General features: G+C 40.3%; 1 protein-coding gene across 13 annotated transcripts in view; it reads right to left on the bottom strand.

The window, feature by feature from the left end:
* Window positions 1-26,897, bottom strand: part of RAPGEF2 (Rap guanine nucleotide exchange factor 2) — a 291,986-nt gene that overhangs the window by 183,455 nt on the left and 81,634 nt on the right. For all 13 annotated transcript variants that reach the window (XM_037897472.2, XM_043545917.1, XM_037897464.2 and 10 more), the window contains exon 2: window positions 4,562-4,632. In XM_037897472.2, the coding sequence (XP_037753400.1) occupies window positions 4,562-4,632 (71 nt within the window). The remainder of the gene's footprint in view (window positions 1-4,561; window positions 4,633-26,897) is intronic.

Here is a 26,897-nt window from a genome sequence, read left to right as displayed (position 1 = left end):
TGGGGTCAGCGTACTTAAAGAGGCAAGGTGTGTGTGTCTGTCTCTCGCTCTCACACACAAACACGGTGTGTCTCTGTCTCTCTCTGCCATGCTGTGTCTCCTTCCTCCATTCATTCTTCCTTGTAGAGTGAGGCGCTACATTAACAAAAATGTGTTAAACCTTGAGGGCTCAGCTGAGTGCTAGTTCATCATTTAGCAGTAAGGCATTCCCTAGGAAATATCCCACCCTCTGACTCCACCATCTTAACCAAGCTTCACAATAATCATTGCTGTGTACAGTATTAAATTGTTTGTTTAAAACTTATACTCCGTGTGTGTGTTTGTTTTGTCTGGCGGAAAAAATTCCCCCCGTCCCCACCACCACCACATTTACATTAATTCTTATAGGGAAACTGGATTTGCTTAACATCAAAGTAGCATTTTTCAGGAACATAACTACAACGTTAAGTGAGGAGTTACTGTAACAGTGAAAGACACTTATATGAATAACACTTTCAATTCTGTAGCAACCAGTCCAAATGTTTAAAATGTGGGCAAAAAGCACCCCCAGCAAGAGTGGGAGAAAGCAATAGGAGATACACATAGAACATGAGCCACTAGTATACTATTTTATAAATTATTTTACGAAAAAATAAATAAAATGTGGCCTCTTTTATACAATTAGTAAAAAAGTGGGAAGATTTGAGATTACGTGCATGTAACTGACCTGATTTAAAGAAATCCTTGAATATTTTTTCCTAGTTGGCATTGTATTCTATGGACACATCAGGAAACGTTTAAAAAAATTTAGAAGCATTTAACCGATTTCTAGATTGCCACTAGCTTAACCCTTCACAGTATGGTACTGCTATATCCTCGAACACCTCTTCACCCAGGGCAGGATTTACACTTTACATACCCCTAGGCACAGCATCTTCAGCACCCCTCTTCCCCCCTCCGCCTATACCTGACCTTCATAGTTTTCCATAAAAAATTAAACAAGAAATATAAAAAATAATTTAAATACTTTTTAACTTTTAGGCACCCCTAGAACACCAGCACCTCTAGTCTCGTGCCTAACTGGAAATCCAGCCTTGTCTTCACCTATAACTTATGTTAACGTAAATTATTTTTATTAAAACATGTATTTTCAGAAGTGCTCAATTCTCTTGACACTTTTTTTCAATTAAAACTAAAGATGATGTATTGCACTTGCAAATGAACAGGTATTTAAATACGATGGAAAGTGGTATTATAACTGCTCCTATAGTGGCCAAGGACTCCTAGCTTTGCTTCAGGCCTCCCTTTGCTAACACTACTCAAACAATGTGATTTTTACAGAATAGCAGTAGTAACACTACTCATGTCAAACTGTACACATCAATTATAAGAAATCATGTCGCCAGCAATTCAGTTTTAATTAAGTTTAGAATCTGGTGCTGCAACATCCAAACAGCTATTTTTAGCACACAGACTTGAAGAGTCCTCCAAGAGGCAGTGCAGACATACCCTTAGGGCTTGTCTACACTTACATTTTATATAGTGCTCTAACTTGCTGGCTCAGGGGTGTGAAAAATCACCCCCCTGAGTGCAGCAAGTCTGAGCGCTTTAAAGTGCTAGTGTGAACAGGCTAATCCCCTCGTGGAGGTGGATTACCAGGAGCGCTAAGAGAGCTCTCTCCTAGCGCTCACGCGCAACCACACTCGCACTTCAAAGCGTTGCCACCGGAGCGCTCCCGCAGCAGCGCTTTGAAGTTTCCAGTGTAGCCATGCCCTTAGTGACCGCCTACAAACAGTTTGGTTTAAGTGACTTGCTCACACAGGAGCTTTGTGGCACAAGTAGGGATAAAAATCATTCTCCAAGGCAGTATTCAACTGCCTTAGCCACAAGATCATCTCATCCTTTTCTCCCATGCATGCTCCTGCATCACTCACCACACACTTCGCAACTTCAGAAACAAATGAGGCAGGAGTCCTATAGACAATAACCTCGCTGACTACACAACTGATTCATTCCCAGCACACAGTCCGTTGCGGGAACTGAATGAGGCAGGGGTCCTATAGAAAAAGAGTTTGTGATCATATAATTAAAGACTGTATCATAATACATACAGAGCAGGGGGCCAAATTAATGTTGCAAGGGCAAATACAGCTGTAGCATTTTCTAACTTCTGAATATGATAGAATATACCTGTGTTCACACCCCATACACTGTTATGATGTTTGTACGAAATATGCCTTGTAAAGTATCATTTGAAAACTCAATTTGCTGATCAATGATATCATGGCAAAATGCACGCAGCAGCGTTATATGTGAAGTTATAAACAAGCTGAAATTGTAACTAAAAGTACAGTAGAACCTCAGAGTTACAAACACCTCAGGAATGCAGGCTGTAACTCAGATGTTTAACTCTGAACAAAATGTTATGGTTGTTCTTTCAGAAGTTTACAACTGAATATTGAGTTAATACAGCTTTCAAACTTCACTTTGACGAAGGAAAACGCTGCTTTCCCTTTTTTTTTTTAGTAGTTTACATTTAGCATAGTACTGTACAGTATTTGCTTCTTTTTTTTTTCCGTCTCTGCTGCAGCCTGATTGCTTACTTCCAGGTCCAAATGCAGCATGTGGTTGACTGGTAAATTCATAACTCTGGTGGTCGTAACCCTGAGGTTCTACTGTATGTTTCTCAGATAAACCTGGGGAGTGGCCAAACCAGTTCCTCAGAGACAAAGGGCAAGCTGACGCCTCAGCCAGCTGTCAGCTAGGCCAATGGAGCATTACCTGACAGCAGGAAAGGGGTCAAGGGCAAAATTCTACATTTTGGCAAAGAACCAGTTTCCTTCCACACAGATTGCTTGTCACCTTGCTCCCAGCTGGAAATGCTTCTCAAAGTGGGACAGGACTATAAAAAGAAGGGGCAGACACTGCAATACACTCCTCTCTCCGCCCCCTCCTGCCCATCTTATTCACTGCACCTGAAGAGACAAAGGAAGCAGCTGTTGGACTCTAGGGGAGGGGTCCTGACCTGAGAGTTTGGTCAGCTGCTAGAGCTTGTGATGAGAAAGTTTTCGTTGCTTAAGTAGATACTAGTAATCTTTATTTTTCTTGTAAACATTTCTGACTTTCATGTCTGATTACTTGTACTCACTTAAAATCTGTTTTATTATTTTATCTAACCCAGTGTGTTCAAGTTCAAGTGTGGGGGTAACTCCATTTGGGGTAACAAGATATGCGCATATTATTGCCTTTAAGGAACAACAGACTTAACATATTTGTATTGACCAGGAGAAGGAAGACCTGTATAGGACATACGTTTCTGGGGAAAATCTGGGACTGGGAGTGTGTTGGAGTCACTTTGTGGTAAGAGTCAAGGTGTGGCTGGCTTGCTTGCAGCACACACAGATATAGCTGACAGCGACTTACATGCTGCAGGACAGGAACTGGGTTGTCATAGGGGTTTCCTTAACTCTCTACTCCTTGGGGTATTTTTGTGTGTGTCTGTATTGTTACAGACATACTTGCTGACAGGTATTTTGAAATAAATTACCAAAATAATTGAAACTGGCCTGATTATGGAGTGTTATTTTGACAACTAAAATTTGCAGAATTTTAAAATATTTTGCACTGATTTTTTTTTGGCATAGAATTGCCCCAGAAGTAAAGAGGTCCTCTGCAGCCAGAACCAACTGCATGAAAAGCTCTGTCCAGACACAGGTTGGAGCTCACGCAGTGTGGTTAACACAGAGCTCTGTTCAGGTGGAGCATACTCAGAGGAGACAATGTTCACAGAACTTTGTGACATTTTCTAACAAATCAGTCCTCATCATATACAAACAACTATTTTCAGAGACTTAAGTTAGCCAAATTTGGATAGATTTTAATGGGGATAGCAAATTGTACCTCTCTAAAAACAAGGCAACCCTCATGGAATTTCAAGTCCCTTCTCAAAAACATGGAGGTGCTTACAGGTTCCTAAAATAGCTGTAGGAGTGTAACATTAGGAAAAAGTTTATTTGTTTCCTCAACTTTATTCTCAGAAGCAGTTCAACCATTTTGTCTGAAGCAGTCCATAAAAATTCAACCTGAGACAGATAGCATGGAAAATTTCATCCTAAACAGTTTAAAGTTTGGCAAAGTTACAGCCAATTGAGAACAGGGTCTTAAAATGGAAAGCATTAGACAACCTTAGCTATAGTTGGCACTGCCAGCTCTGCCTCTAATACAAGTTAAAATTTCTGGAAGTATTTAATCTAAAATTATTCACTGAAATATTTCATATAAACTGAATTTATTTAACTAAAATACACGAGTGGTGAAAAAAATCTAGCAACCAGTCTTCTACAAAAGTTTATTACTCTGGTTTTAAAAACTCTACATTTACAGCTGATTGTGCTGATAATGCAGATTTTTAATTTACTAAATATTACTGCCAAGTTTATAAGATAAAAGAAATCAAGTATTATTACAAGTATGAAGATATTTATCACCACGATATCTGGGTAAAAAAATATTTTCTAATTCACAACTAACAGATGCCTCTTTAGCACATAAATAGCATAATATTAGCGTTAAAATACTATACCTGAGTTGGTGTTCCCTCAGATTAGACAAGGCTTCCATTCCATGTAAATAGGAATACACTATCTCCAAATCCTGCAAACAGATAGAAAACATTTATTATGCTTCTTGTATCGGTGTAAGGTATTAAAATTGTTACCATCTTCACAGAGCTCCCAACAGTCTTCTACTGAGTTTGCTCGAAATATTACTAATACATGTTCCAAACAGTCAATATTTACATTAGGCAGAGCGTGAGAGTTTTGTTAGTGTTCTGCATTTACATACCACAAACTTCTAATGGAATGTTATACACAAGTATGCTTTAAACCTCACTAAAAGTATAAACAAAAAGAAAATCCTTATGTTTTTGCTGTGGTTCTTCTTGTTTGACTATAAAGACAGAAGTCTGGCCCATGATTTTAGTTGGCTGTTTAATTTAACAATTCAATTAACATCACAATTCCTCCGCTTTCTTCTATTAAAATATTTTAGGACCTTCATTTCTTTTGTGAAAGCAAGCTCAGGGAGACTCAGTATCTACAACGGAGGGTATGTCTACACGTACAAAACTGCAGCGCAGCTCCAGATATCTGGTGAAGACACTCTATGCCGATAGAGAGCTCTCCTGTCAGCATAAGAAAACCACCTCCATGAACAGCAGAAGCTATGTCAACAGGAGAAGCTGCCCACACTGCTGCTTATGTCACTGTAACTTATGTCCCTCACGGGGGTGGTTTATTCACACCCCAAGCAACATAATTTCTGCCGGCATAAGCTGTAGTGTAGACATATCCTGAGTGTTTTTACTGAGGGGAAAAAATCAACACTTAAAAAAAAATGTTAACCTCATGCCCAATATTCTTCTTTCCATCCCAACCCACTTCTCAGTGTTTCTAAAAATAAACACTACTAAATGAGAAAGCACAGTTACAATCCTAATGACATGAGAAAGCTTGAAAGCCAGGGCTATGAGACGATCAACCAAATGAATTACCATAGCCCTCAGATATCCAATTCACTAATATAGTAATGTTTAAGAAGATAAAAAGCTACTAAACATGCCAAGATTTAATTACGGGAATACCAGCCTGAAGTTACAGAATTTGGATCATTCCTAATCGTCATCCTCTAAAAAACAGTACACCCAAGGACACTTCATTCAGGCTCATTCCATGCCACAGCTGGCACTATTTAACTATGGTGGAGGGTTTGATATTGTTGTAACTGTCCACTTTTTAAATGGAACTTAGTCATAGGGGACAATCACTTGTCTACTCTTCTTAAGAAAACCACAACAGAAGCTTGCTACCTGAGGTTGTGGCAGACATGACTTCAACTATAGAAAGGAAATGCAAAAGTAAGATTTCTTCTCTAAAGTAGACAGTTGAGAATCAGTCAACATCAAAACCACATACCCAGCTAGCCCATTGCAAAAGACTACGTTAAACAGGTGATAAGCCATCAATATGTAATGTGGGGACATTTTTATTCTTGTTGGTTTGGTTTTGGGTTTCTTTTTTTAAAAAAATTGATGTACATCCTGCTATATATTTTTGAGAATGCAAGGTTGAAGAAATATGCCTTGCACCTGGAGTAGAAGATGCAAGGTTTTTGATGGTCCTTAGTTCCTGTGGGAGCTTGTTCCTGTCTTAGACTGCCCTGGGAAAGGTCTGCCTCCTGCAAAAGACTAGCTTTTGCCCTTATGGCAACCAGTTCCATTGTGCCTAAGGAGAAGAGCTGTTTACCAGAGTCTTCATCCCAGAGTTTTAGGTCATCTTTTAGATAGGCTGTGCCCAGGTCACTGACCAATTTTAAGATAAAAAGCTGGGACCTTAAACTTGACTCAATATTCTACAGAAAGCCACTGCAGAGACAGAACAGGATTGATGTGCTCACAGTAGCCCATGTTGCTGAGAAGATGAGCTGCAGCATTCTGTAGCCGCTGGAGTTTTCTACAGACTGATGGCTTCATGGCTAGGTGTACTGCATGGCTATAATCCAGATGGGAGTTGATGAAAGTGTATAACTGAGGCCAGGTCATCATCCACCAGGATAGGATAGATTCTCAGGTCAACCAGAGGACTTTCTTCTGCCCCCAGCATAATCTCTGCCTTGCTTGGGTTGAGCTTCCACCAGCTGCTCTCCATCTATGAGCTGGATCTCATCTAAGCTATGGACCATCTTTGTGGTAGCAGTATGATCGTATATGCTGAAAGATAAGTAGAGCTGTCTCTCATCTATATCCTGCTGGCACTTGAGTCCATGTCATCTTATCAGTTCACCTAGTGGCTGCATGCAGATGCTGAATAGGACTAAAGAGCTACTGAACCTTGAATGCATCTGATGAAGTGAGCTGTAGCTCACGAAAGCTTATGCTCAAATAAATTGGTTAGTCTCTAAGGTGCCACAAGTACTCCTTTTCTTTTTGCGAATACAGACTAACACGGCTGCTACTCTGAAACCTGAACTTTGTGAAACTCCACAAGTGAAGAATCTAGTGCTACAGGTCCTGTTTCCATTTACTGCCCTTTGGGTGGGACTCAGAGCAGTTTGGCACATTCGTCTGGACCACTGCCACCTTTCTCAATTGGGATCAGCAGTACCTCATGGTCAAATGCTTCTGAGAGGTCCATGAGAATGGATGTTTGGCCACCAACTTCATCTTCTCTCCCAACCCCAACAAGCTCCTAGCAGAAACTAACATTAAAATTATCTGCTGACAAGATGTGTCATAATAAATTAAGATTGAAACAGAAATCTCTCCACACAATTCAGAGATATTCCAAGAATCATATTTTAACTAAAGGTCAAAGTCAAGACCTGTATTAAAGCCATCACAATAGATTAAAATTAAATTTTTTTTAAAAGGTGGATGATTTTTTAAAGCAGAATTTTACTTAGGTATTCACCAAATCAAAATCAGAATTGTTAATACTTACTGGATGGTAGTTCCCTTCCAAAAAAGGAAAAGACAACTGGAGTGAGATAGAGATTTTAAAGGGTAAATTTATATTTAGAGCACCAATGCCTACCACATTCTGAAGGTACTTTGTGCATAGTAAGAGATTAAATAGATTTACACAAAAACAACAAGGGTCCAAAGAGGCTATAAAGGTCAGCATTGCATAGCCGAAGAAAAAAATGCAGGCTGATAGATTGTTGAAAGAATAAACTGAAAAACACTGACATTTAAGTGCGAACCTAAACTTGAGGAATATATAGCATGAAGGGGAAGTTCCAAATATTTGTCTCTGCAATTTCAACAGTAAATTTCCTCACTTTACAAGTAAAGGAATGGATTTAGTGCTCAATCCTTCTAATTTCTCATTTATTTGTGGGCTTGGGGGGGTGGATTTCTGCTTCACAAATTTGTACTTGATGGTGCAGAAGCCATATTTACATGGCACCACGATGGCTGCTGCCTGGGGCAAAAAGGGGAGAAAAATATGGAGACAGCCCACAAACAGGGATCTGAAAATTGTCTATATTTTGGCATGTGAAAAACAAGCAGGAATGAAATAGCCAGTACATCCAAGCAGCAGAATCCTATGAAAACAAAACAAACTATTGAACACGAATTTCAGCTGATGCTTGATTTAACACCATTGCATGACCAATTCCTTGCAACACTGCTGTAACCTATTTTACAAGCCGTGTCTTTCAAGAGAACGAAGCTGCTAATAGGAAAGAGCTCCCCCTGGCATTCACAAAGAAAATAAAGTAAAAAAGCAAAAGCTTTTCACAATATTCTCCCTTAACTTGTCAAGCTCTGTTAAACCCATAGAATGCTACAATTTATGGAATGATGCAGCAGAGCCAGACATGAGGCTGAATTCATTTATATCTGTTAGCAATATATACTGTCAAGCTTCAGAAGGATAGCCGTGTTAGTCTGGATCTGTAAAAGCGGCTAAGAGTCCTGTAGCACCTTAGAGACTAACCAATTTATTTGAGCATAAGCTTTCGTGAGCTACAGCTCACTTCATCGGATGCATACTGTGGCATGATGAAGTGAGCTGTAACTCACGAAAGCTTATGCTCAAATAAACTGGTTAGTCTCTAAGGTGCCACAAGTACTCCTTTTCTTTTTGCGAATACAGACTAACACGGCTGTTACTCTGAAAAGAATCCTGTGGCACCGTATAGATGAACAGACGTTCCAACGAAGTGGGTATTCACCCATGAAAGCTCATGCTCGTCTGTTCGTCTATAAGGTGCCACAGGACTCTTTGCTGCTTTTACAATATATACTGTGTACACTTGTGTGTGGTCTGGAACATTGCAGTGCTAACAGGAGAAAAACACAGTTATAACTTTAAAAATTCAGGAAAAAGTTAACTGTAAAATCCTCATTGAACATTATATCCACCACAATCTCTCACCAACAAGAGGATAACTATACAGTCCCTGAAATTCAATCACCAGATAGCAATCAAATCAGCAGACAAAGGGAGTGCCATTGCAGTCCTTAAGTGTGATGACTGTGTCATGAAGGCCAGCAGACAACACCCTGACTCCATGGGTTTTTACCCATGAAAGCTTATGCCCAAATAAATCTGTTAGTCTTCAAGGTGCCACCGGACTCCTCATTTTTGCACCTACTATAAAGAACTAAAACCAATAGTAAAAGGTTCTATAGTCATATAAATAAGAAGAAAACAAAGAAAGAAGAAATGGGACCGCTAAACACTGAGGATGGAGTGGAGGTCAAGGATAATCTAGGCATGGCCCAAAATCTAAAGAAATACTTTGCCTCAGTCTTTAATAAGACTAAACAGGATCTTAGGGATAATGGTAGCATGACAAATGGGAATGAGGATATGGAGGTAGACATCACCATATTTGAGGTAGAAGCGAAACTCAAACAGCTTAATGGCACTAAATCGGGGGGCCCAGATAATCTTCATCCAAGAATATTAAAGGAATTGCCACAAGAAATTGCAAGCCCATTAGCAAGAATTTTTAATGAATCTGTAAACTCAGGGGTTGTACCGTATGACTGGAGAATTGCTAACATAGTTCCTATTTTTAAGAAAGGGAAAAAAAGTGATCCGGGTAATTATAGGTCTGTTAGTTTGACATCTGTAGTATGCAAGGTCTTGGAAAAAATTTTGAAGGAGAAGATAGTTAAGGACATTGAAGTCAATTGTAAATGGCACAAAATACAACATGGTTTTACAAAAGGTAGATCTTGCCAAACCAACCTGATCTCCTTCTTTGAGAAAGTAACAGATTTTTTAGACAAAGGAAACGCAGTGGATCTAATTTACCTCGATTTTAGTAAGGCACTTGATACCGTGCCACATGGGGAATTATTAGTTAAATTGGATAAGATGGGGATCAATAGGAAAATTGAAAGGTGGATAAGGAATTGGTTAAAGGGGAGACTACAACGGGTCCTACTGAAAGGTGAACTGTCAGGCTGGAGGGAGGTTACCAGTGGAGTTCCTCAAGGATCGGTTTTGGGACCAATCTTATTTAATCTTTTTATTACTGACCTTGGCACAAAAAGTGGGAGTGTGCTAATAAAGTCTGTGGATGATACAAAGCTGGGAGGTACTGCCAATTTAGAGAAGGACACGGATACAGGAGGATCTGGATGACCTTGTAAACTGGAGTAATAGTAATAGGATGAAATTTAATAGTGAGAAGTGTAAGGTCATGCATTTAGGGATTAATAACAAGAATTTTAGTTATAAGCTAGGGACGCATCAATTAGAAGTAACGGAGGAGGAAAAGGACCTTGGAGTATTGGTTGATCATAGGATGACTATGAGCCGCCAATGTGATATGGCTGTGAAAAAAGCTAATGCGGTCTTGGGATGCATCAGGAGAGGTATTTCCAGTAGGGATAAGGAGGTTTTAGTACCGTTATACAAGGCACTGATGAGACCTCACCTGGAATACTGTGTGCAGTTCTGGTCTCCCATGTTTAAGAAGGATGAATTCAAACTGGAACAGGTACAGAGAAGGGCTACTAGGATGATCTGAGGAATGGAAAACTTGTCTTATGAAAGGAGACTCAGGGAGCTTGGCTTGTTTAGCCTAACTAAAAGAAGGTTGAGGGGAGATATGATTGCTCTCTATAAATATATCAGAGGGATTAATACCAGAGAGGGAGAGGAATTATTTAAGCTTAGTACCAATGTGGACACAAGAACAAATGGATATAAACTGGCCATTAGGAAATTTAGACTAGAAATTAGACGAAGGTTTTTAACCATCAGAGGAGTGAAGTTTTGGAACAGCCTTCCAAGGGAAGCAGTGGGGGCAAAAGATCTATCTAGCTTTAAGATTAAACTTGATAAGTTTATGGAGGAGATGGTATGATGGGATAACATGGTTTTGGTAATTAAATATTCATGGTAAATAGGCCCAATGGCCTGTGATGGGCTATTAGATGGGGTGAGATCCGAGTTACCCAGGAAAGAATTTTCTGTAGTATCTGGCTGATGAATCTTGCCCATATGCTCAGGGTTTAGCTGATCGCCATATTTGGGGTCGGGAAGGAATTTTCCTCCAGGGCAGATTGGAAGAGGCCCTGGAGGTTTTTCGCCTTCCTCTGTAGCATGGGGCACGGGTCACTTGCTGGAGGATTCTCTGCTCCTTGAAGTCTTTAAACTACGATTTGAGGACTTCAATAGCACAGATATAGGTGTGAGGTTTTTTTTGTAGGAGTGGTGGGTGAAATTCTGTGGCCTGCATTGTGCAGGAGGTCAGACTAGATGATCATAATGGTTCCTTCTGACCTAAATATCTATGAATCTATGAACTCAAAGGTAACCCCACACCACAGTTCACCCAGCAATTTAAGGATACCATCAAATCCTTCCCCAAACTCTTCCCAGAAAAACACTACAACCTCATCCCCCACAACTTCTACATGCTCCCCAAGATACCCAAACAAGGAAACCCAGGCAGACCCATCATGCCCGACACAGCACTCTTACTGAAGGAATACCAAAGCTCAGAAGCCATCCTCAAACCACTCACCACACAAAAGGCCAGCTTCCTCCAAGACTCTACCAACTTCATCCAGAAACTCTGCAACAACAGCCTCCCCCAAAACATCATGCTTGCCACCATGGAGAAGATCTCCCTACACATCAACATTCCTCACTATTACTGCATCACTACCTGCCTCAAAAAATCTACAAGATAACGTACAACACTCAGAAACCGACCCTAACCATATCACCCACTTATCCATTTCATCCTCACCTGCAACAACTTTACATTTAACAAACACTTTGTCCAACTTGTGTGTAACTCAGACACTCTGGTTCCCAGACCTGAAGGACAACTCTGAAGCTTAAAAGTTGGTCCCTTCCACCAACAGAAGCTGGTCCAAGAAAAAGATATTAGCTCACCCAACTGGTCTCTTAGAAGTTCAGTCAATTTTCTTGTTTCACCAGGAGGCAACAGGCTCAGAGCATTCAGAGAGCCAGCTGCTATCTCAGAAAGTTTTCCACTTAGCTCAGAAAAAGCTAGAGCTCCAATTTCTGTGATCCAGAGGATAGAGGGAAGTACAAACTTCAAATACTTCCATGTAAGTGTCCATTAACTCATCTTTTTATCCATGAGATATTTGTTTAAAAATTCCTTTTCAAATATTTGTATAGCAGCCTTTTTAACATTATGTATTCACAAAGGCACAGGAGCTCCACAAACTCTGAATTATACTGAAGTTACAGAAGTCATTTTATAAAACAACAGTGTAAACAATGACTATAAAAACCTATTAATTTTGATATTCCATACATAACTGCCAAAATATTAAGGACTATAATTCTCAGTAAAACTGCTTTATTTTGTCCTTCAAAAATATATTATGCAAATACATCCTACATTTATGAACATTTGACCAGAACAGTTGGGCAAAATCTCTATCTTACTGACGTTAAGCAGCTACTGAACTCAGCTACATTGTGCTTTATACAACTGTTCCAATGAACAAGTCATATTTCTGAAAATTGTTCTACAAATCAATCCACAGCCTATACAAAAAAAGTGTGCAGTTAACAGTCGGTTTGCTATATTAGTTTCCATAATGTAAACACAACTCAAATTACCACAAGGTGGCAGACTGAGCCATCTATATCCTTCAAGAAGTTCAGAGATAAATACACCTCCCCCACCTTTTAGACACACGGTTCTCCATCAGTTTTCTAATTAGAACTACGTGTACATAACTATCAAGAAGAGTGAGCTTTGCTTCTGTTCCCAGTGGGAATAAAATCACAGTATACATAGCTATGTAAATATTCTGCCAGAACTGTCACTTACTACACAAAGATTTCAGAGTAGCAGCCGTGTTAGTCTGTGTCCGCAAAAAGAAAAGGAGTACTTGTGGCACCTTAGAGACTAACAAATTGATTTGAGCATAAGCTTTCGTGAGCTACAGCTCACTTCGTTGGGTGCATTCAGTGGAAAATACAGTAGAGAGATTTATATACATAGAGAACATGAAACAATGGGCGTTACAACACACACTGTAATGAGAGTGATCAGGTAAGGTGAGCTATTACCAGCAGGATAGTGGGGGGACCTTTTGTAGTGATAATCAAGGTGGGCCATTTCCAGCAGTTGACAAGAACGTCTGAGGAACAGCAGGGGGAGGGAGGGGAGGAATAAACATGGGGAAATAGTTTTACTTTGTGGAATAACCCATCCACTCCCAGTCTTTATTCAAGCCTAAGTTAATTGTATCCAGTTTGCAAATTAAGTCCAATTCAGCAGTCTCTCGTTGGAGTCTGTTTTTGAATTTTTTGTTGTTGAAGAATTGCCACTTTTAGGTCTGTAATCGAGTGACCAAAGAGATGGAAGTGTTCTCCGACTGCTTTTTGAATGTTATAATTCTTGACGTCTGATTTGTGTCCATTTATTCTTTTATGTAGAGACTGTCCAGTTTGGCCAATGAACATGGCAGAGAGGCATTGCTGTCACATGATGGCATGTATCATATTGGTAGATGTGCAGGTGAACGAGCCTCTGATAGTGTGGCTGATGTGATTAGGCCCTATGATGGTGTCCCCTGAATAGATATGTGGACACAGTTGGCAACGGGCTTTGTTGCAAGGATAGGTTCCTTGGTTAGTGGTTCTGTTGTGTGGTTGCTGGAGAGTATTTGCTTCAGGTTGGGGGCTGTCTGTAAGCAAGGACTGGCCTGTCTCCCAAGATCTGTGAGAGTGATGGGTCGTCCTTCAGGATAGGTTGTAGATCCTTGATGATGCGTTGGAGAGGTTTTAGTTGGGGGTTGAAGGAGATGGCTAGTGGAGTTCTGTTGTTTTCTTTGTTAGGCCTGTCCTATAGTAGGTGACTTCTGGGTACTCTTCTGGCTCTGTCAATCTGTTTCTTCACTTCAGCAGGTGGTTATTGTAGTTGTAAGAATGCTTGATAGAGATCTTGTAGGTGTCTGTCTCTGTCTGAGGGGTTGGAGCAAATGAGGTTGTACGGTAGAGCTTGGCTGTAGACAATGGATCGTGTGGTGTGGTCTGGATGAAAGCTGGAGGCATGTAGGTAGGAATAGCGGTCAGTAGGTTTCCGGTATAGGGTGGTGTTTATGCGACTATTGCTTATTAGCACCGTAGTGTCCAGGAAGTGGATCTCTTGTGTGCACTGGTCCAGGCTGAGGTTGATGGTAGGATTGAAATTGTTCAAATCATGGTGGAATTCCTCAAGGGCTTCTTTTCCATGGGTCCAGATGACGAAGATGTCATCAACATAGCCCAAGTAGAGTAGGGGCATTAGGGGATGAAACTTTGTGAAACTTCACTTGAGTTGACTATAATGATTCAAGTCCTAACCCCAACCCCTACCCCCAGGTTTTGGCAACAGTTAAAATAATTTCCATGGAAACCCCAGAAACAAAAGTAATTTTGAATTAAAAAGAACATTTAATTGTTTATATACTACTTTAGATCAAGTAATAGGCAGGAGAGTTTGAGGACTGGTCTACACACAAAGTTGTACTGATATAACTAATATAAGGTATGATTTTACACCCATTCAGTCATATCAGTTTAAGTGTGTGTGTCGATATTCTTGTATCAGTTTAAGGCTAGCTCTATACTACAAAATTTTGCTAGCACAGCTATCTCAGCTAGGAGTGTAAGAAAACAGACCATGTAATCAATACTTATGACAGCAAAACCCTGGTATAGATGCAACTATACCTACAGAAGAGTGTTTATGTCACCTTAGCTAATGTCATTTGGGGAGGTGACACAGCTGTGTCAGCATCAGAATTCTTTCTGTCAGCTTATGTTGTGTCTACTCTGGGGGGTCTGCAGGCACAGCTATACTGGCAAAGGCTGTGCCGTGTGAACAAGCCCTATATCTAGCTTCCACCAGCTTAGCGGTGCACATTAAACAAAAAAACTCAGGCTTAAACCAATATAGAAGTGTCCACAGAGAAACATGCACCAGTTTAACTAAACTGTGTTAAAGAGTCCTGACAGAAGAGAGTGCATAAGGGGCAGGAGTTGCCATCCTACAGAACTGGGCAAAGATATGCTGTAAATATACTATTATTGGGCTGAAGTATGCCCCCCACCTCAACAGCTCACACCAAAGAAAAAGCTACCCTCTCTACTATACATGCAAAAATTGCAAAGCTATACTGGTTTCCATTCCTGCCTGTGCCAGGATGTGAAACTGCTGTCCTAGCTGAACGTTTTGTCCTTACTATAGTAAATCAAAATGCTTCCTTCTAAGAAATTCAATGCTCTATTGCTAAGACAAAACATACTCCTTTCTTTGCAAGGGTAATGTCAACTATCCATAAAGGAGCAAGAATGAAGCTTCCCAAATGATAGTTATTCTTTTTATTTCAATTTAAGGCATAAAAATGGAGTACAAGCTTATTTTCTTTTCCATCAATATCTGGAGAAGGTAAGGAACCACTAACTCCAAACCACCTTATGTTGCACTAAATGCATTATTTCTAAAGTAGGGGTATAGTTTCTATTTTTCAACCTAGTTAACTGATTGCCCATTACCTTGAGTTAACTAATAGCTTTGTAAGTGCTAATCCTTACTTTGTCTTCACTAGGAAAATAAATAATTTTAACCTATATTTAGATGACATGTTAAAATCCTAGTGAAAACAAGGCTGTTGAAGTTTAGGTTAAAACTTCAACAGCTTTGTTTTCACTCGGATTTTAACATGTGGTAGCTTAATATGGGTTTAAAATACACTTCTTTCTTCTGCTGAAGACAGCTTGTGTGTCTTGGAACAAATGTCTATGCAGTATCTAGATTAGCATTTGCAAAGGTGTAGGTTAACTCACTCGATTTAATATGCAATCAACTCAAGTTACAACAGGTGAAAAAATAGCCTAGAGGGAATCAACTATGATTACTAGAACCCACTCATCCCTACACACGCACACTGGAAGTAGAAGAGTGCCTACTCTCAATTTTCCAGCGAACAAAACTTTTACACCTAAACTGGCCTAGTCATGTGCATAACACCTTCTCAGTATGCTGCAAATGTCGCCTTAGGATGACAACTATGGTACACACACACACAGAGCTGGTACTCAAACACTATTAACAGTTCTTAAATAATGAGCCATAACAAAATATAAGGTGGGGGGGGGAGAAGAGCAGGACTAAGAGTTTGTCAAGTATGTTTTGGTTTTTTACATGTTATGGTTCAATCCTAGATTCTCCTAACTCTTTCTGCCAAGGTTGAGATCTACGGAGTTCAATAAAGTACTGGGTTTTTCAGACAACTCATTAAAAGCTTCCACAGTAGCTTTTTGTTCATGTTGTGGGTTCTTGGAGAAAAGAGATGCCTCTCCCCTACTGTTGTACTCCACTCCATAGGTGGCTGTCTTGAAGTGTTACTCTAAACTGGTTGAATGTATTGACTTTATGTAGGAGTGACACTATAGCCCACAGACACACAGAGGACCAACTGCTGGCAATTAAGGGTTATGGTCTGTTTTTGGAGCTGAATTCCCAGGGTTCTAGGTCACTCAAGTAAATACATGTGCACAATTTAGTCAATTGTTTGCAGCATGTGGATTCTTTACAGCTCACATGGACCAACAAACTGTGTTAAAAGATGTTTTATAAATGCATTTTATTGTTGAATTGTAGTTTCCTTTTCCTCCAAATCCTGGTTATAAGTCTCTCCAAACATAACATTTTAATTAACTGGGACACTAATTTGCAAAAAATTTGCAGCTGGTTGTTTAAATATTTGTGTGGGAGAAAGACTGTGAGGGAGGCAGTAGAAAAAGATACAATGTGAAGTTCCCACATACTTGACAGATCAGCACATTTTAGATTTTGTATACTAGTAAATATAGACAGCAGATTAAAGCATGGATCAGATGTAGTACTCTTTTATTATCTCTAAGATGTTTGAACAAGTTTAAAAATTATCAGTAAGTACCAGAAATATTAACTATTACAAATTTTATTTAGAGAAACATTGTATAGTGATACATTCACCAAACGTTTCTGTTTGGCAGGAGATTACATCATTGACATCAAAATTTAGGGCCTACTAAGACTTTACATATCTTGAAAAAAGAGAGAGGCAGGGTGGGTGAGGTAATATCTTTTATTGAACCAACTTCTGTTGGTGAAAGAGAAAAGCTTTGCCACCTGAAATAGTAACTTCCCTCACCCACCTATCTCTCTAATATCCTAAGACCAACATGGCTGAAACAACACTGCAAATATCTTGCAAAACTCATCTGGAAAGGCATCACATTACAGAATTAAACTTCTTTACACTTCCCTGGGCATGTTTCTGTGATTTGTCTTAAACTGAATGGCAGTTCTGTCTTCAATCATATTTATGAACCCAGGTAAGTCTCAAACATTTTAATATTAAAAAGATCAAGTGTGATGCATTTTGTGACCAAATGCTCTGAGTATTGCATAGTAACAACGTATTTGTCATATGCCACATATATTTGAGGCACTGGATGTTTCCATAACAATAACTTCCTACCCTCCCCCCCCTCACATCAAGTGTGACCATTTCTGCTAGGGCACAATCCATTTGAGGAACTAAGAGGCAGATGGACAAAACAAAACAAAAAATTCCACTCAATCCTATTAAAAGCCTTTCCTACATCAAAGGTAACAAGAAAAATGGATGTTCTTTTGATAAGGTGATGTGAATTATTTTAAGAACGCCTGGACTTTTCATCTTTTCCTGTCTTTACTGAACGATAGTTTGATCCAGACGTAGATAGAATGGCAGAATGGATTGCAAACAGGTGGCTAATATTTTTGCTAGGAACAGTAGATTAGGACTCACCAATAACATACACCTGTAATGTCCACATGAGGCAATATTTTTTTCCCTAACCTCAGGGATAAATACAACAGTAGTTTTCATAAACTGAGCAAATTCCTGCCCCATAGAAGAGCATTAGAGGTATCAGTGAAACAGCCTGCTAAGAACTCCTTAAATATCTTTCACAGTTCAGTTGGAAAGGCATCAGGCCTCCCTGGAGTTCTGCCATTCTTCACATTTGCTATTGCCTCTAGAAGCTCCCTCATTTCTTCATCTAAAGTACCTTTACCAATCTTATATGTCTGGCAAGCCTATACTTCCACATATTTTTCAATTACCTCAAGAGCTTGGAGTTTCTGAAGTGTACAGATCACTACAGAATATTTCATTAGGATATCTTATCATTGTTCTTGACTACCTTTAAACTTTTAAGACAAATAACTGTGTGTTTTTTACAAAAATCCTTTTTTGGGAGCGCTTGTTATCAGCATATTCATTTTACCCAGTATTATCCAACTGATTTGTTTTGAGCCTGCAGTTTTATGAGTTTGTTTTGAATCCTTGAGCTCATGTCTAATTTTAATTTTCAGCTGACCCCTTCATTTTGCTTTACACCTCCCACAGAAACCTCTTTATATGGTCTATCATTTTTTCTAATGTAATTGATAATTTAAAGTTGCTGCCGCCAAATATTTATCCCAAAGAAGCAAACAATTCATTCTTCAAAAAGATTATCTTTGAGACCCAAAGCCAACTACTGAATATTACTTCCAAATGGGCACGATCTGACCATGTAATACTGCCAATTTCTACAGATCTTGCCCACTACATTAAGGATTTAGAAATTAAGATTAAATATGTTCTAGTATATCAATGATATGGTGTAAATATATAGCCTCATCCTCCTATGCAATTTTCTCCAACAGTCAGAGATTAAACTGTTGGGATAAAGAGGTTAATGCAGTTGTTTCCCTATTTTCTCTTTTAAATTCAGATCTGTGCTAAAGCCATAGAACTTTTACACATTTAAATTTTACAGTACATTTAAACATAGGGATTGGGTGACGTAAACAGGCAATTTATCACACCATGTCCTTTAAACAGCATGGTGTACGTCTACACTAGATTTTTTTACCTTGAATTAATCAATTGCCCATAAAGTCAGCTAACACCTTTATAAAGACTAATCTGAACACGCCCTAAATATTTGTTCCAAGCAACAATCATTTATAGAAAGAAAAGGAGTACTTGTGGCACCTTAGAGACTAACCAATTTATTTGAGCTTAAGCTGTAGCTCACGAAAGCTTATGCTCAAATAAATTGGTTAGTCTCTAGGGTGCCACAAGTACTCCTTTTCTTTTTGCGAATACAGACTAACGCGGCTGTTACTCTGAAACCAATCATTTATAGTTTACCCTAGGCTGACACCAAGGATAAGCCAGAAAGTGGTTTATGTCTGATATAGACATACCCAGAGTAGTAACAGCAATACGAGTGCAATGTACTCCGGAATGCCCTTCTGCACAGATAGCACAGAGGAAGGAGGACTGACTAACCCAGTTACAGGGGCATGAAGTGGGGGAGGGGCACTCATTTGCACAACAAAACAGTGCTTCAGCCTGTTTATAGGGACACAACCATCTGTTAGTATTTCACCCCTGCCAACAGGCTATTAGCGGCCATTGTCAGCAACAGAATATTAGCCATGTCTGAGCCAACCATGTCTTAACTTGTCACATTCTATTAACATGTTAATACAGTCAATACCTGAGGAGTTCAAGCTTTCATTTAAGGCCAGACACTACACAAATTCAGAATATATTATTAATTTCTTTACAGCCGAATTCTGCATTAATTCACACTGCCTGCAATCCAAATGGCTTCAACGCATTGCAGAAGTTGTAAGTCATCCTGGAAATCTGGCTCTTAAAATTTGAGAGAAAAAATACTTACCAAATACACCAAAACTTTTTTTAAAAATTTAATGTTTTAAAATTAACCACTTGGAAATAGTCATGTAAAATCATAAACTCTTCAGAGCAAGAGTTGTTCTTATTCTCAGTTAATTGCAGGCTATGTAAATACAAAGAGCTATGAAAACATGTAAAAGTAATAAAACAAAATATATTTGCAGTAGGTACAAAAAATCAAATTGCTAAAATTGTGAACAGTCATCTACGATAAAATCTAAATTAAGAAGTATACAAGTACAAGTAAAAACATTTTGGCTAAGCTGTGCAATAAAGTACTCAAACATTTTAGTACAAGTCAAATATAAACAAAACAGAGGCCAAAATGGTCACGTGTATGAAAATGTGCCAAATATTCTGCACAGCTAGTATTCTGCAAATACAGTTTCTTAAATCAAATAATAAAAGATGTGAGTATACATTTCTTCCGAGAGATTTTTTTTAAAACACGTATTTGTAACAAATATTTCAAAATAAGTTATAATCAAACTTGAAATAAAATATATACAATAATTACAATCTACTGGTAGAGAAACAAAATTCCACATGTAAACTGGAACTGCTAATTGTTCATACTGGATTTAACTCAGTCATAGGATGGAAACCTTGTTGTATCCCTTCTGTATAGCAGCATTCATCCAACACTTCTCGTGTAAGTTTGACGCTTACAATGCTGGGGCCCAATGCCATAAAACGTACATACTACCAGAACCACATGATACTACATTGAATGTGAGTTGTTCCTGTCTTTGTTGACTGCAAGGCCATGGTCAACATCATGCTAGGTCACTGGTTCTCAAAGTGGGAGTCACGACCCCTCAGGGGGTTACGACATGCTTATGTAGGGGTCGCGAGCTGTGAGCTCTGACCCCGGCCAAAGGCACGGGGCTGCAAGCGTCCCTGCTTCCTCCTAGTTAGGAGCATGGTGGGTGGGAGCAAGTGATGACACAGATACTGCTCGCTCCCCTAGAGGGCTGTGAGGGAGGAAGTGAGGAACAATGCCAGAGCTCCCTGCATCCAGGTCACTTTCCCCACCTGGGCTGTGCTGTGAGGCAAGCATCAGGAGCACAGTTGCCAACTTTGACGCAGTAAATAAGCACCCCGACTTTCACAGTAAGCCAAAAATCAAGCTAATCCCATTTCAAAACAAGGCCAAAACAAGCCAATCCCTAAGAACCCCAACACTATTGACCTGATCCCCACAGTGTGCAGTCTGGGACTGTGATGGGCCCACTGTGCACCCCTGACTCTCTCCCCACCTTGCCCCTGCTTGCTGGGAGCTGATCAAAAAAAAGCAACAAGCTACAAGCCAAACACTAGACAACAAGCAACTCACAAGCCAATTAAGCCAAAAACAAGCCCAATTTCTGCACTTTCTTTGTGGGTTTGGCATGTCTGATCAGGAGCTGCCTCTCTCTGCCCTCCCCTTACACAGCCCAGGTGGGGAAAGGGACCTGGATGCAGGGAGCCCTGATATTGCACTCTCTCCTTACACAGGCCACATGGGGGGAGCGGGAAGCAATACCAGCACCTCCGTGCATGCAGGTCCGTTTCCCCACATGGGCATGGGGGCGGGGCAGGGGGAGGCACAGGGGTTACGGGCAAAGAAGGAGCAGGGAGCGTATGGTAGCCAGGGGTGAAGGGGGCACCCACATTTATTTATAAACATATGCTTTTAATTTCTAATGGGGGGGGTCACACTCAGAGGCTTGCTATGTGAAAGGGGTCACCAATATAAAAAGTTTGAGAACGACTGAATTAGGTAATGCAACTTTGAGGAGCCATGTTCTAACTCAATGTAGTCTTCTAGTAAAGATAACTATTTGATGACAACTGTGTTCAGAACTGATAACGTTTCATAGCGTTTTGTCTGACTAGGATAAAATGGGGGTTTTCATTTTTTAAACATATTTTAAGCCAACACAATTAGGATATATATCTACAACACCAAAAAACCCCAAGACCTGCAGTAATGAGTCTCAGAGCCTTGGTTAACAGACTCAGACTTAAAACTGGGCTCATACTGAGGGGCTAAAAATAGCAGTGCCGGTATTGGGGCTCAGGTTGGAGCCCAGGCTCTGAAACCTGGTGAGCGGAAGGGTCTTGGAGCCTGGTCCCTTCCTTTAAGACTCACTGCCACAGAGGAGTCCTTTGCCGCATAGACATACCCTAACTCCAGTTAGAAGTGCTTAAGAACAACTTGCCTGTCTATAAGTGGAGGTTACTTACCTATAACTGACATGTCTGCTCCCCAGCTGTTTTTCTCTGAGGGAGTTATGCCTAAGCACCATGCGTCCAGACCTGGAGAATTTAAAACTAGTAGTGTCCTTTGGTACACACTTACACCCTGACTCACCTCATGGTTTCATATGAAGCGACAAAGGACAGGACAAACCTAATGCATCTCCAGTTCCTTCTCCACCAGAAAGGGGAAGGAGGAAGGGAAGTGGAATAGAGATACGGCTCACACATCGCAAAGAACCTCCAATTACAAGTAACCTCCTTTTCTTTGAGTGATGGTCCCTAGTGTATTCCACTGAAGGTGATAAGCAAGTAGTACCTAATTCGGGGAAGGGTGCAAGGATGAAGATGGGAGGGCGGAGCAGAGGACAGCAGCACCAAAGGAGGCAACCACCACTTAAGCTTGCACCAAGACAATGCGTATCAAAGGTGTGTTCTGAACTCCATGTGACCACTCTACATATGTCCTGGACAAGCATCCTGCAGGGAGGCCATGGTTGAAGCTTGGATTCTCGTGGAATGAGCTCTCTCATCAGAGGATACAGGCAGGCCAGATAACTGATACAGTGTAATGGTACCCCAAAATCCACATGGAGATTCTCTGTGTGGATATTGCCTGACCCTTTACTCTTTCAGTTATTGCCAGAAACAGCTTGGGGGATTTCCTGATCGGTCTCATTCTCTGCAGATAGAAGGCCAAGGCTCGATGGACATCGCGGGAGTGGAGTTGGTCCTCTTCTCAGGTGTGCGGCTTGGGGAAGTGAATGGGTTGATTAACATAGGCTCTCATGGCCCCACGCTCACCTACCTTTTTTGCTGAAGCGATAGCAACAAGGAAGGCGACTTTCATGGAAAAAAGGGACATAACACACGATGCCAGAAGTTCAAATGCTGGTTTTGTAAGTACAGATAGAACTAGGTTGAAGTCCTACTGTGGAGCGATGGGTTGTATGGGTGTGAAGGTACTGGTGAGGCCTTTCCAAAACCTAGCAGTCAACAGATGAGTAAAGACGGAATGTTCTTCCATAAACGGGGGGGGGGGGGGGGGGGGGGGGGGGAAGAGACGGACAGGACCATACTAATTGCCACTACGGGACCTTGAAGGAATTGAGAGCAAGATCCGATGCCTTCAAGGACAGGAGGTAGTCCAGGATAAGGGGAATCCCCACCACTTCTGGGGAACATCCTTTTTGTTGTACCCAGGAAGCAAAGCATTTCCACAGCCCCTAGTGAATTTCCTCCTGCTGCTGGAAAGGATATTTGCACTTCTGCAAACACTCCTGTTCTACAGAAGATGCCCATCCAAATATCACGCTCTGAGGTGAAAGACTTGTGGATTGGGATGTCTTATCTTGCTGTTGTGTTGTATCAGCAGATTGGAGAAGGTGGAAATGGCAATTGGGGGACGGGTGGACATACACAGGACTTTGGAAAACCAGAACTGTCTGGGACAGAAGGGGTGATCAGGACGACTGTCGCTCTGTCACATCTGATCTTATGGAGTACTCGTTGTAGGAGTGGAAGAGGCAGGAAGGCATAGTTGATCTGATCAGGGGAGTATGAGGACATTTCCCTGAGAGTGATCACTCCTAGTTTGACCATACAAAAATTGTACTTCCAAATGAATTGATTGAGAAGACAGATCCGGAATTGGCCTTCACCCACCCTTCTTTTTCAGTATCAGAAAGTAAGCTGAGTAGAACCCCATCCCTTGGTATTCCAGAGGGACCCGCTCTATCGCTCCTCTTTGTAGTAAGAAGTTCACCTCTGGGGTGACAATGCTGTTGTGAGAGTGGTCCCTGAGGAGTGATATGGGAAAGCGGGGAGTGGTTGCGGATCAGATGGCGTGATGAACTCGATTGTATAGCCATGGTGGTGATGTTTAGCACCCATTTGTTCACTGTTATTGCACCCAAGCTGGTAGAAAAAGTGCTAGACGACCTCCAAAGGGAGTGGGGCGGCTGTATGGCAGTAGGCAACGTGGTTGATGGCTCTCTGTTTTCTCAGAAATATCTTTTCTGTGCAGGTTGCATGTGAGAGGAGGGAGGCTGTGAAGACAGACCCAGAGGGCAAGATCTTTGGGAATGTTGGTGCTTGCATGGTGGTTGTTAAGGCCTCTGATGGAAAAACTAGGAAGTCCTATAACGTTGTGTGGGTGGTAGGCAGTAGAATTTACACTTTGGCACAGATGTGTAAATACCCAAGGAACAAAGTGTAGCTCTTGAATCCTTGAGGGTGTGCCGGGAATAGTCAGTTTTTGGATTTAAAAGATAGGATTCATCAAAAGGGAGGTCTTCAACTGCATTTTGTACTTCCCTGGGGAAGGAGCGCAGGCAGGAAGTGCAGATTTTAAAGTCAGGGGTTTTCAACATAGTCCGGTAACGGTAAGGGGAGAGGGGGGAAGGAGTGGGATGGGAAATAAAGCCCCCAAAGTCCTTGTTCTACTCTAAATTCTACCAAAATGACTAAAAACTACTTAAAGCAGTAAAAACAGCAAAAATACTATAAAAACTAACTATATATAATTATATTCTTTTAAAGGCGTGTCACATTCAAGAGGACACTAATAGTTCTGACCCAGACCACGCAGTGGTGAGAAGGAACTGGAGAGAGGGTTGGTCCGCCCCTCTAACACCTCGGATGGAACCCTGAGGTGAGTCAGGATGCACACACAGACCAACAGACATTACTACCTTCAAATTTTCTGGCAGCAGATGCATGGTGCACATGCGTAAACCCCTCAGTGGAATACAATAGGGACCATCACTCAAAGAACAGAGAGTTTTAGAATATGTTAACCAATATGTTCATTTTACCCTGATCAAGACAAACCTATAATGTGGACCTTTGAATGAAGTTTCTTATAGTTTATGATGAAATTTGACTCCACTATAAGCAGGCTTCACAGTGCTAATCCACTTGGAAATCAAAATTTATCACCCAGCAGATAGGTTACAGAGCTGCATTCCAAAATGATTATTCACCTCCTCTGCTTAAGTTAAGCAAACTAGAAGGGAAATAGGAAAGTTGCAATTACCCTTTTAGAGATGTTGCATCAAACAATCCTTGGTTCTTTGTTTTGCTGCAGCTGTTCCCAACAGAAAATGAAAATGGGGCCTTCCAGAGACCCTAACTTTGCACAAATACCAGTGCCTTTAGCATCAGAGAGAGACATCCTTGGATGCAGTTATAGGAGGCTTGGGGATGGACAGGAAGAAAGGCAATCTTTCATCAAATAAACCTTCTTGTGCTATAATTAAACTCTGTTCACAGTTAGCTTTTTTGACAAAAATAAAGTAGATACCACTGTATGTTTATTTTATTACATTTACTCAATGTTTTTCTAATGCAAACCAGAGGAAAAAACATCTACTTCTGTTTTGTGTTAAGTCTCACTGGGTAACGTACAAGCATTAAGAATTAGCAGACATTACTACAGGTTTCAGAGTAGCAGCCGTGTTAGTCTGTATCCGCAAAAAGAAAAGGAGTACTTGTGGCACCTTAGAGACTAACAAATTTATTTGAGCATAAGCTTTCATGAGCTACAGCTCACTTCATCGTATTTTCCACTGCATGCATCCGATGAAGTGAGCTGTAACTCACGAAAGCTTATGCTCAAATAAATTTGTTAGTCTCTAAGGTGCCACAAGTCCTCCTTTTCTTTTTGCAGACATTACTAGTTTCTCAAAACCATTTTTCAATCTCACCAGCACAACCCATTCAAATATATGAGTGTGCTACTGGAAGGTTTAATGATCCACCCACACAAGCAGATTTTAAACATTCAAATCAACACAATTTATTCACTATATCATGCTGCTGCTGAAGCTTTTAACAGAATAAAGACGAAATTAAGACATTCATGATTATAATGATCCCATAAGATGGGGGATAAATGTGAAAAGGCTAGATGGGAAATTAAAGCCTGCCACCTCTTAAATTCAGCAAAAAACTAATGAACAAAGAAAATTATAGGGTGCAGTTGTGCATTTCTTGTCTGCTCTGGAGACTCTAAAAGTCAGACAAATGACTTAACAAAAAGGCACAAATTCAGGAGTTAGAGATCCGTTCTTAGATATTGTGTCCACCTATAGACAAAATGGTTTACCACAAAAGATGTCTCCTACTGACTGCACGTAGTCCATAATTATGAAGAGCTCTCATGAGTTATTGACAAATTTAAAATATTGTATGCCTCTCTTCCCTTAAATATCTTAATAACCGTTCCCTGGAATCTTGTAGTAAAAATGTTTTACCTATTTTTCCATCCACTGCATATTCATGCTGGTATGTTATTTTAGGGTTGCACTGACTTCTAGGTTCTGACTATGTGGGAAAAACAAAACTGTCAAGCTCAGCAGGCCAAATATTTGCTCCCCTTTAGTTTAATATCTGTTCAATGTCCCTATATCATTTATAAAGCTAGCTGTCTGCCCGCCCATTATTCAAGGAAATAAAACTCAAATATACTGACTGTGGAGGTCAAATCAGTGATAATAACCAACAAATATTCAAAATCAGATGTTCCAGAACTACTAACCACCATTTGTTTTTTAAATGAAAATTATTTATGATGGCAGAGATCTGAGCTTTCTACAAATGCAAGTATTTAAATAGATATAAATTTATGTAATACATAGTTACGTATTCTGAGCTGAAATTAGAATATTTTAAAGGTATATTTCATGCTACTATATCTCCATTCTAACCAAGGAACATTTGGCTACAAAGTCATCTTTCCCCAACAAGAGACATCTGAAAGTATTCGAGTAAAACTGCATTATTCACATTAGCAGAGCTAAATTCACTATTAATTTTACCAGTGCACTGAATTCAAATGCAATGTTGCTACATAGTCAACTTAAGTAAATTAATAGCTTAA

This window comes from Chelonia mydas, chromosome 4 (assembly GCF_015237465.2).
Source record: "Chelonia mydas isolate rCheMyd1 chromosome 4, rCheMyd1.pri.v2, whole genome shotgun sequence".
Lineage (NCBI taxonomy): Eukaryota > Metazoa > Chordata > Testudines > Cheloniidae > Chelonia > Chelonia mydas.
Note: the sequence above shows the minus strand (reverse complement) of the source record. Positions and strands in the feature narration are given on the sequence as shown.